Raw genomic sequence first — 12,621 nt, forward strand, 5'->3', positions numbered from 1 at the left:
ATAAGATAAGAATGGCTGGACAGGATTTAAGCTATTGGCGTCATCTGTTGAAAGGCTTACATTCTTCTCGAAAGGCTTACATTTTCAAAAATATGTTTCTTTTCAGGACAACATATCTCCGACACTTGTATCATGCGTTGTTTAACAAATTCTGCTTCAGTAAGAGTTTTAGAGAATGTAGCAATTTTGTGTGCCACAGCATAACTTGCTTTTATGGTAGATTTCTTGATATTACTTTGTTTGATACAAATATTTTGTTGCTTATTTAAGTTTCTTGTCATGTTTTCTGCTGCACTTTGAAGTTCTTTTAAAGCAAGTGATGCATATTTTGGATGTTTTCATTTAAAATGCCTGTTTAAATTGTATTCCTTGAAAACAGCAATTGTTTGCTGGCAAACTAAACAAATTGCTTTCTTATCAATGTTTGTAAAAAGGTATTTTACCGTCCATGCTTCATTGAAATTTCTGCACTCCAAATCAACTTTTCTTTTTTTAGATTGACTCATTTTACAAAGGCCTACAAATAAATCATTTAATCATTACAATAAAATAATATATATATATATATTATTAAGAAATGAGACATATATATATAAGAGATTAATTAAGATATATTTTAAGAGGATGTTACGGCATATAAGAGATTAAAAAAATTGCATGCAGGATTTTTCAACAGGCCGGATAAAGTAAGCAAAAGGGATGGATTTTGCCCACCTCTGATCTAAAATGTATCAAAATTTACAAAAAAAAAAAAAAAAAGAAAAAGAGCCTAATATTTATACGTTTACTTTATTAATAACTTTCAACGCGCGCATGCGTAAAGCATACATTACCCATAGTCAAAATTAGAAAATTGCAACCAGAAATCTATTTGATGTGTATTCGTGATATTTGTAATGATGAGGAATTTGATTTAAATCATATCCAAGATGGAGTACATCGAGATGAAATACTACATTTAGTAAGAAATTATAAGTTGAATAAAATAAAAACATCTGCCCTAAAGGTGAGGATAGTGCTGACAGATAGACTTCCAGTTTGTTGCGCACCGTGAATCCCCCCCCCTCAGAGCAGCGCAAAGATTTCGGAATGGTTAGAGAAACAAAGAATATGCCTTTATCCATTTTTTTGCAGCAATTCAATTTTTTGTTTGATGGACATCGAAACATGCTTTCGCTTTGTAGATCCTTTGGCAGCTCCAGAATCGGAAATTCTTTTTGACATAATCAAAAGTTCAAGCTTACTTTTATAAAATTGCTCTAACAGTCTGCAAAAAATAATAAGCCGGATCCAATTAGAAGATTAAGGAACAACGCAATCTGCAACATTAACTGAAATAGATAATTTTAGCTTAGCTAATACTCTCCGTTATACATTAAAAGCGCATGCGTAAACGCGTTTACGCATGCGCAGATAGTTTGTAGCTTTGAGGTCCAGATTATAGATTTTAGATTATAGATCATTCCGGATTATGGACGTCCAGATTAAAGACTTTTGACTGTATATATATTTTTTAATATTTCTGTTGAGAAATTGAAAAGTAATCATTGTAAAATATCCTGGTGGTACTGAAGTTTTTCAATTTTTGTTTAGATGTTATGCATTAGTCAAAAGGTTGAGAACCACTGCTTTAACCTGTAATATTTTTAATTTTCAGAAAACTGAAACTTTTAATAAACGATAAGAATGAAACTAAATTGTTCTAAACCCAACTTTCTTTCTGGACACATTATGCTTTTTCCCTCACTTTGCTACTGCCTTCTTGCTAACGCCTTTTGCTCCTCCTTGAAATATACTTCAAAAGTATAAAGCCGTTATCACATTAGCTGTTTGTTGCCGGGACAAAATGTTTGTAGCAACAGTTCTGAGAAACGGCCTTTGGCGAAATAGGGTTACCATCTTCACTTGGCAAACAGGCTGAAAGCCAAACAAGAATCAGTTATCGCTCAGATTGGCAAAAGTGACATTTCCTTTCAAGTGACATTCGCTTCGTCGTGTTGATTTGAATCGCTCACACGCTTTTCGTTTTAAACTTTATTGTTAGTAATGGAAGATAATAGAAGGGTGATTGCTATCAAGTTAATCACTTTGATCTCCACTCTGGCACTTCATGTAACAGATAAACACACTTCTGGTTATAGCAATCAATTACATCAGTAATAGCCAAATTCTGTATACACTCTAAGAATAGTTTAAAAACATGTGCTGGATAAGTCTATTTATCACACATCGCTTATGTGTATTTTCTGTTGTCTGCATTTCAATGAAAATTTGATGGCTCACTGGAAAATTTGTGACCTGGTGAAAGCATTTTCTGACTAACTTTATGGCTCATAATTACTGTTCTATCCATTCAAATGACAAAAATCTATATGGCTGATATTTACCTCCTCACAGCCAGCAGATACTATTCAGCAAAATGAAGATCAAATAAAGCATATGAATACATGAGCAATCAAACATGTGCGAGTTGTTTACTGTCCCATAGAACACTCGGTAATATACCTAAAACACATTAATTATACCAACTCTAGAAATTAGGTGTTCACATCATGAGTTTGTTTTATGGTTTGATTTATTGAGATTACAGCAAAGCACACTAGGGCTATCTGCCAAAGGGAAGGGATGCCTTCGGGGAGGACTTTCTAAGGGAAACTGGCTCGTCTACACATTACACATGGGGAAAACCACGAAAGCGTCCATGCAGCCAGCCCGTTGGCGGGATTCGAACCTCGGACCGAACTACCAGTGTTCAGCGACTTTACCGCTCGGCCGCTGGTGGGCTCAGTTGGTTTTATGTGATTACCACAAAGCCCCGAGGGATAACAACAGGAGGGATCCCTTTGTAGAAGATTTTTTAAAACTGGCTCGTATACCAGTTACAAATGGGGCAAACCAAGGAAACGTCATGTAGCCAGCCCGTTCGCGGCATTCTAACCTGAGACAGAACTACCAGTGTTCAACGACGCTTCGGCCAATAGTAGGCCCATGCACTTAATTGGAAAGTGCAATTCATTATGTAAACAGACATGAAGGTGATAATCAATTGAGCACTGTTTTAAGTAATCAAATGTTATAAATGCACAGCTGTTACATTTCTTATTATTTATTAGCCATGTTTTTATTACGTAGATCATACGTATGATATAATTAAGAATTAACCTAATAACAAAATGTGTACACTCTTTAGTACTCAAATACTCATCAATTATTTTTCAACTGATTATTACATACCCATAATAATTTGCAAAGAACTGATAACTATAGTTGCTGCCAATTACATAATCGTTATCTGAATTAAAAGTAACTTCAAATAAACTTCTTGGCAATGTTCATTTTTGTATTCATACATACATATATATATACACATCTAATAAGTCATATATTTACATACAGATAGAGAGATGCGATGTTTTAGAAGTTGTTAATATATATTTATTAGTATTAATGTAATGAATAAGATTTATATTAATGAATGTATATACAAATATTTTTCATCATGCATAATAATAAATCCATAAATTTTCAATGTTTCAATATGTAGCATTTCCAATAAAAGTATAGTTTCTAATGTATTTATAATTCAAAAAGTATTTCATTAATAACATGAAAATAATAGACAAATTTAATGAGTATTCTCATTATTACATAAGCTATGCTTTTCTTTTTTATGCATCTTTTATACTGTTTAAAATGTGTCACTGATTATACAGTTAACAATTTAAAAGATAAGTAATTAGGAGAAAAGCCGCGCATATACAAACGGATTTTAAAAAATTATTCAACTTAAATTTAAGAAATAAAATTCTATTATATAACAGTGTTATAATACACGATCAGCACAAAATACGACAGATTTGGCAAACTTTTGGCTGCGAACAATTTGTAAACAAATCCGAAATGCAAGAACGTCGTAAAATAATGTCAACTCTGAAATTTCCACGATTATATATTTAATGAATATATACACATTTAAAAAATGACTCAGGCAGTTGTATTACAACAAAACAGCAATAATTAAATCGGCCTCTATTTCCACCGTCTATCACTTCACAGTGAGAGCCATCGCCATATTGAAAGTTACCCGTGATCCTTCAGAAGCTGACCTTTCGTCTGATTGGTTGAACATTCGAGGAACATGTCTCCAGCCGGAACATTTTGGGAAAAGTTTTTAAATGTTGCTCGTAGCCGGGACACGTTCCTCCTAGCTAGATGAAACATTTCTCAGAAGCCTGCCGCTTAAAGCCGTGCCACTAGAATCTCGTTTCTCAAAATTTTCCCGGGTAAGCGTGCGCATCTATAGATGTGATAACAGCATAAAAGATTACTGATATAGCTTTAAGGAACAGACACACTTTTTGTGCAAGCTATTTGTGTATTTATTCAACAATAAAAGAAACAGTCAACCATCCTTAATGACTTCTAGTCTCTTTATGCATCAGTGGTCTTCAATATCTAAATTATTTCACATATATGATATGATATGAATGATTTGGAACTTGGTGGTGGCATAATAGATACTTAACGAAGAAGACATTTGCAAAACTAAGATCTGTGTATCATCATCTTTATATTTAGGCACATCAAAATCATTTCTTTATAGGTAATATACTTTTTGATCATAAGCAAGTACAATAATTTTTATATAAAGCATTGCAGTGCATAGATGTTTGCAGGAGCATCTTGCTAGGAGGAAAGTGTAAGTGAAAAGTGTCACAGCAATGCAGAGGAAAAAGGAAGGAAATCAGAAGTTTGAGTTAAAAAAGATTTGATTTACAATTATTTGATTGTTAAATTAATGAGGTATCTGCATTAAGCATTACGTAGGTTCGCATGATTAATTGAATAACGCAGTTTAGACTTATAGCGCTATTTTTAAGACAGAGAGAGGAAGTCCTCATATAAAATAAAAAATAAAACAGTTTATATTCAACTAAAATTAGAAGTTTGCTTTCATGTTTTTTATCTTACATATATATGAAAGTTGGCTATTTATATACATGAAAGTTGAGTTAAAGGGGGGGAAAAGAACGAATAACAATGAATGTGCTAAACTGAATAAAATCTAAAATTATTGTGAGAAAAAAAGGAAAATTGCTTAAAGCATTTTTCTAAACATTACTGTAAGTGATGGTACAAAACAATCAAATGAAAAGTAAAAACTAAAGCACTTAATGATGTAGCTAATTGAACAAATTCAGATAATATTCATCAGAGGCTTTTATCTGAAGCTCTTCCATCAGCTAATGTGAAGAGTTATGTAAAAAGCATTTCTGCCCATCCATATTTCTGGAAATCATTCAGATTAATTTTAATTAAAAATCACATGTGCTTTCTAAAATCAAGAATAGCATCCCTAATCTTTTTAGGAATCCTTATGCATTAATACCAAATTCTGAAAAATAACTGCTATTTTCAAAAGTTGAAAGTTAAATACCATAAATGTGTTATAGAAAAATTAAAAAACTGAAAACCAATAATGGCTGAAAAATGGGGAAAAAATCCTAAAAACTGTAAACATAATTTTAGTTCTAGATTTATGATTACTAAATAATTAAAAATTAACATCAAATGTACAGTGACTTAAATATAAATTAATAGAAAAAGGCCAACAATTTTTACTTAGCATTTTGTTTCTTGGTAAAAAGATTGCAATTTTTCCAGGAACAGAAATAGAAGTAGGGTTGCAAGTGGAATGCACTGTGAGGTTTATCAATTTGTGAAAAAAATTCTGTGGCCAAAACTTTGATGACTAATTATTCTGATACTGCTGAAAAAATGTTAAATATTATGGAACTTAAAAATTAAGATCGAACTGGGAGGTATGGAAAATAGGGGGCTGGGAAGGAATAACAAATAATCTTTTTACTACATGGCTGCTGTATTGAATCAAAGAAAATAAATTGGTCTAGTTAGTCAAAGCAAAGAAACCAAAAGAATAAACACTGGATATTAGTTCTGAAAGCTTCTTTTGTCACTTTATTATTCTGCACTTATAATAAGTATACTTTTTATGTATAATGATAGAATTTTCTGCCATTTGTTATGAAGATGATTTAAAATAAGTTGTGTAAATTATGAGTTACATTACACTGTTAATTAAGTTGAAAAATTCAGTATTGCATTTTCTCCCCTCAGAGAAAACACCTGTATCTTTCCAAGGGCAAAGTTACATATCATTTGTACTGAGTAAGCCTGTTGAACATCACATGAATTTAGTAATGCATTTTCGATCCAAGCAAGCCACTGGAAATTTGTTGTATGCTGCTGGTGTCAGAGACTATTTCATATTAGAAGTAAGAATAATAAAAGTTTTCATTAATTAATTATTGCTATGAAAAGAGTAAAAACACTACATTAATTTATTTTGCCCCCATTTCCATTCAATTACATTTATGTTATATTCTTTTAAATGGAAAGTGAAATTAAAATATTTATTTATAAAATTGTACCTTTTGCTATTCTTTTTATGGAAAGTGAAATTAAAATATTTATTCATAAAATTGTACCTTTTGCTATTCTTTTTGTTTTTCAACATTTATTACAAGATCTAAAAATTAAATTCTTTCTTTTTTTCCCCTTCACGTTAGATTATAAATGGGTTCATTCAGTTCAGATTTGATTGTGGTAGTGGTGAAGGAAAAATCCGTATTGAGCAATTCAAAGTTAACGATGGCCATTGGCATGAAGTAAGAGTCAAGCGACATGGCAGAAGTGCTGAACTTGCTCTGGATAATCGTTTTCGCATGTCTGGAAATTCTCATGGCTCACATGAAGTTCTTAATTTGGATGGAAGTGATATATATTTTGGAGCAGAAGTTAGATCAAACATGGAAATCTTAAATTTTGAAGATATCAGATTAGGATTTATAGGATGCATGGATGATATTCAAATTGATGGAGTTGCATTACCATTACACACGAATGAAAATACTGTTGTAGCTACCTTGAACAGGTAATTATGTAGTACATGAAATTATTGTCTATTTAACTATATGGCAAATGTTAAATGTTTTGTTATTTAACTTTGTGAAGAAAATTAATTCAAGCACAGAAGCTGTTGTCAACCCATGTGTTATAATTTATTTATATTCCAAACTATGAATTATATTGGTTATCAACATAACCAATATAATTCATAGTTTTTTTAAATTACAGGAATATATTTGAACTTAATTTAAGAAAGTTTTATAAGTATTTATTTAATTAGTTAAATGATTAAAATATGATTATTTCTATGTCACATGTTATTTCTCATAAGAAACTTAAAAATATTTAGTGTGTCCTTTCTGTCTGCTATAAAAATTACTTCTAATAATAATAACAAAAATCTGTAACATGGTTTGCCAATTTGTCTTTAAGTACATCACTCAAACAAAGGCAGGAAATTTATCATGCAGGAATACATATTTTACATTCAGAAAAGATGAAATTAATAGGTTTTCTTGCTTAGTGCATTGTCTTGACTAATTCTCACAATTGTGTTTTGCTAAAATTATCCAAAATATTTCTGCTAGTGAATTAGATATATGAAACTTTATCAATATTTAATAATGATTCAATATTAATCTCACTTTCCAAGAGTATATACAAATTTTCTTTTTTCTTCAAATTTACACATCTTTCTCCTTCTTTATTATTGTTTTTTTAATATTACTCTGTAAGTGTCATCATATTTTCAATTTTTTAAAAACTGATGTATTTAAACAGTAAGATATGACTTAAACTGGTGGTAAAAGTTGCCCATTAAATTGCCTATTGAAATATATTTTAGAATTTTTACCCCTCTTTTTTTTGGGGGGGGGGGAAGGAGGAAGTAAGTGCAGATTTAATAATAGTTCCCATGTTTCTGTAAAATCTAATACAATTTGTCCTCTGCTATAAAGATTTTGCATTCTTTTAAAAAAACTTTTCGTGTTATTCAACCTACTTAGACAAATGTATTCTTTCTCTTTGTATTTAATGAAAAGCAAAATATTTCATATTCCAACACTCATGGGAGATATGTCAGGCTAGGCAAGTAATAAATTCTGTTCAGATCTGTGCATTTCTTATAATGAATTGTTGTGCTAAATATAATTCTGAATTCATTTTGTTCTGTAGTTCTGCAAGATGCATAAAAAGTGTTCAGAATTTAAGGAAATATATGTAAGATAGAAAGTCTTTAGAAATATCATAAAAAATAAACAAATTTTTAGTGTAATGTAATTAATCTCTTATGAAAATGCAGTAGTGTTTAAAAATAAATTTAAAAAAAAAAGAAAAGAAAAGAAAAGAGAATGTGTCAAGTTTCTAGAAGGAAATTTTTATAAATAAATGAGGTTGCTCAAGAAAGTAAGTTACTTGCAACAGACATATTTTAAGAGTAGATTTTTCACAAGTTCCTTTATTTAGTTGAAATTTAAAGTAATTGGCTGTTAAATATATTTCATGCAGGCTGCACTTTTTTAAATGTTTATACTTGTGTTAATATGCTAAATGTGTTGTAAAAATAAGTGTTCTTCTTTTCCCTACATAATTTAATGAAGTATTTCTCATTTCATTTTCTGTATCATTTCTATATAGATTTGTTAACAATCAAATGCATATTTGCTTTTGGCTGACCTTCAAAGTGTATTCAAGAATAAAAATGGCTTTTGTAATACATAATTTTTTTTCTTGCACATTGTAATTACAATGTATATTACTTCCAATGTTTGTCTCCATGTTTTCACTTGATTACAACATATTTCTTACCATTTTATAATTTTATATTCATTTCAGATACAAAAAAATTGAACTTCACTGTGGAACACTTTTGGATTTAGGAATATGTAGCAGCCAACCATGCTTAAATGGTGGTACTTGTGTAGAAACTAAAGGAGCTTTTATATGCCATTGCCCACCTCGATATCAGGGTGATTACTGTGAAATTGATTTGGAACCATGTGCCTCAAATCCATGTCTGAATGGTGGAATGTGTCATAACATTGATCATAAATATATTTGCACCTGCAGTCCTGGAATTAGTGGGACAAGATGTGAGTATGGTCGCTACTGTAAACCAAGTCCATGCCATAATGGAGGAGTCTGTGAAGAAGGCACTTTTGGGCCTATATGCAAATGCCGTGGTTATCATGGTGAACTGTGTCAATATGACACTGATGAATGTCAAGAAACACCTTGTAGATCAGGAGCAACATGTATTAATCTTCAGGGCCACTTTAAATGTCATTGCCCTCCTAATATGACTGGCTTTTTCTGTAATGAACATCTTTTCACTACTTCCATTACATCATCTAGTTGGAATACTACCATTGAAGAAATTGTAGGCATTTCCCTTGTTGTTGTTTTTATTCTCCTCCTGGCCATGGTATTAGTGTGTTGTTGGCGTTATCGGCATAAAAGACAACAGCTTCGGCCAAACAATGAAGTTTTAGATGGAACAACTAATGAATATCTTCTGAAAAATTCTGTGTTTGAAAAGGACAATTTAAATCGCATTGGCAAAATAAGTAATTTAGAAGTTACTACATTTACAACACCTCCACTACCACCAAGGCCAGCTTCTTATACACCAAGCACTCAGGATTCTGTGAATGCTTTAAATAACTTTGATACTGTTCGTAGTTATGGTAGTGCAGCTGATGATTTAGAAAATTTTCCTCGTCAGAGTAATGATTATGTGCAAAATATAAGTAAACCTTCAATTACCAGTGCAATTCCTGCTTTGGTACCACCTCCTCCGTCCAGTTCAGATAATGATTCTGTCAAAAAGGGAAATTGGGAAAAAGATCACTTGAAATCAAAAAGCAAGTTATATGAAAGCAAGGTTCCAAAAGGTATTAGTCTATTTTCTATAAACTTTAATTTAAAAATCTCATTAAACATAAAATAAACTTTTTTAATATGTTTTAGAAAAGTAGTTTTATATTCTAAATTTTTAATTATCATATATATTTATTGAATATCAACATACGAAGTTAACATAATCCAATAATTTAAATATATTTATATTTTACAGTAGTAAGTATGTAAAATATAACAAACTTAACTTTTGACATATGAGATGAAAATGGTGTCCAGTTTTTTAGGTCTGATAATAATAGGTCTGATAAATCCCTTTCTATAAAATTTCCATTTGTCTGCATCTTTGTTACAATCCATATCGGCCTTAGGTTGTTCGGTATCTCCATTAGGTAAAGATTCTTTGCTTTTGTGGGTGTAATAGCGTCTTCTGAATTGTGCAGGAATTATGTCTTATCATAAAACAGAAATCACACCCAATGTTCTAAATATCAGGTTTTACTTCTTGATTCACAAAAGAAAAGATAAATGGGATGAGTTTGTCAGATGGATCGAGTATGTTTTAGAAGAGGAATCACAAAGTTTGTTCAAGTATGCACAGGTAAATGATAACTGCTGACCACCTACATGTGGCCACTTTAGATCAGTCCAGATCCGATCAGTAAGCATCTTGATGTAGCTCCTTCATGAGCATTCTGTTAGACTGCTTCTGTCGGACTTCTAAAACCAAGTAAAGTGTGTTCACCTGGAGGGTTCCTGCTGTAGGTGTAGATAACTCCATCTAGTGCATTGTTGCTGCACTATTCTCACAGTAATCTCTGAAGTGGATGTATAATTTCACCTTTTGCTAATTTCAAATAAATTACACGTTTTTTTCCATCTCTTCCTACAAACAATTCTGAGACTTAAGTCTTCCTAAGGGCCAGGTGATTCTTTTAAGATTTTCTGATTGCATATGTACTGTATCTCTGACTTGAATGTTTTCTTTACATCTTTTGACATCAGGATTTCTTACTAACTCTTAAAGGCATTCATTTTGGAATCGCTTCCTGAAATGCTGGCTTACCCTTTGAACAGAATGTAATCTTTTCCTAAAATGATTTCCATTAATTATATCAAAATCAGTTTTTTTTTAGGTCTGAAGAATTTTGTACATCATATATGAAGTGAGCAGTGGCTTGTTTGGATTTTCATATACATATGTTAATGTTTTCACAGCCACATGAAACTGTCTACATCTCTTCAAAATTTAAACAAACTCTCCCAAGATTTCTTTTTAACAGAACTCTGACTATGTGAACCATTCACTCCAACCATCTGCCATACCATGGTGCACTTAGAGGACGAAGGTTCCACTTGATTTTCCACATTCAGCTTGAATTGCTTCCCAATTCAAATTCGCTAAATGCCTTAAAGCTCCTGCAAAATTAATTCCGTTGTCAGTATACATGGGGGAAATTCTACCTCTCCAATCAAAAATTCAGTATAAGGCTTGCATAAATGCTTCGGTTGATAAGGAACAAATTAGCTCTAAATATACGGCACAAAATACTGTGCATGTAAATAAAACTATGTAAGCTTTAATACCTTCTCGAAGAAAAATAGGATGAACCAAAACCAAATCTGTACCCATTACTTGAAAGACTGACACTCTGTTTATTCTGTTAGATGGAATGGGAGCTGATTCTGTGATTGTGGCTTTAACCAAGTGTCTTTCTCAAGATATGCAATGAGAAATAACTTCTCTAATTACTCTTTGACCACAAGGAATCCAAAATCTTTCACTTACATGAGATAAATTAGTTTGGATTCCAGCAAGATGTAAACTTTTGTGTATGTGTTTGATATAACAGCTGACTATTAAGTGATCTGGTAAAGCAATTGGGCATTTAAAAGCATCACTGTCTTCTCCAAGAATGAGTATGAGTCTTCACCTTCAATAATTCATTTTCTTTATAAAACTTCATTGTTCCCTCATATTTTCTCTTATTTTTAGTGCACCACTCCAGGTGAATGATTTTAATGAGCACAACTTCAGCTTCAGTAATTTCTTCAGCATTTAAATTCATTTCTTTATTATTAGAAATCGTACAAAATCTTAAAATTCAGGCAGTCATGCACAATAATTTAGAATATTCAGAAAAGTACAAGAATCTTTCACTAAAGTTTCCGTTGTCTTGAATACTCATTGCCCCTATCACAGTTCATCTTTCAATCAGTTCTTCTGGACAAGTAATAGATTCATTTGGCCATACTTCATTGGAATTCTTCATTCACAAGGGTTCTTCCTACCATTTTTTTCTTTCACAAGCTCTTTCCTCCTTCACATGATCGAGGTGGCAGGTTGGCAGGGTTATATGTGTTCCAGAAATTCTCTAACTCCAAAAAAATATCTCTAACTCCAAAAAAATATCTCTAACTCCAACTTTCCATGCCTATGTGTTCTCTGATTTCTTTTACTGTGTTTCCACCTAAACCAAAGGTGGTTTCTTTATTCAAAATCCAAGCTACTACCACCATAGAATTTATCCAAAAAAAAAGTTTTAAGGGGAAAATTTAGTGCAGCCTTTATTGTTCAGGCGAAAGGAGCAGCAAGCAAAGCTCCTAACAACTCTAATCAGGAAAATAGTTGGATGATTTATTGGTGCAACTCTTGATTTAGCAGCATCTAAATTGACAAATTTTCTTTGCAACATATTACCGGATGCATCTTAAAACAAGTGGTATCTTCTTTCGGTCTGTGGAGCATTCCTCTTGGAGCAGAACTTTGCTGCACACAGTGAATATGTTTATCCAGTTATTATATTTTAAATGAAGATCCTTAGGAAGGGGGTC

At 31.8% G+C, this 12,621-nt stretch overlaps 1 protein-coding gene across 1 annotated transcript in view; it reads left to right on the top strand.

Moving 5' to 3' along the window:
* The window catches only part of LOC118183653 (fat-like cadherin-related tumor suppressor homolog), a 1,041,784-nt gene that overhangs the window by 1,008,997 nt on the left and 20,166 nt on the right, over window positions 1–12,621 (top strand). The window contains exons 32-34 of the mRNA XM_085816972.1: window positions 6,139–6,296; window positions 6,591–6,955; window positions 8,764–9,821. Coding sequence (XP_085673098.1) covers window positions 6,139–6,296; window positions 6,591–6,955; window positions 8,764–9,821 — 1,581 coding nt within the window. The remainder of the gene's footprint in view (window positions 1–6,138; window positions 6,297–6,590; window positions 6,956–8,763; window positions 9,822–12,621) is intronic.

The sequence above is a fragment of the Stegodyphus dumicola genome, chromosome 5 (assembly GCF_044657685.1).
Source record: "Stegodyphus dumicola isolate Sdum_Otavi_A_Nest chromosome 5, ASM4465768v1".
Classification (NCBI taxonomy): Eukaryota; Metazoa; Arthropoda; class Arachnida; order Araneae; family Eresidae; genus Stegodyphus; species Stegodyphus dumicola.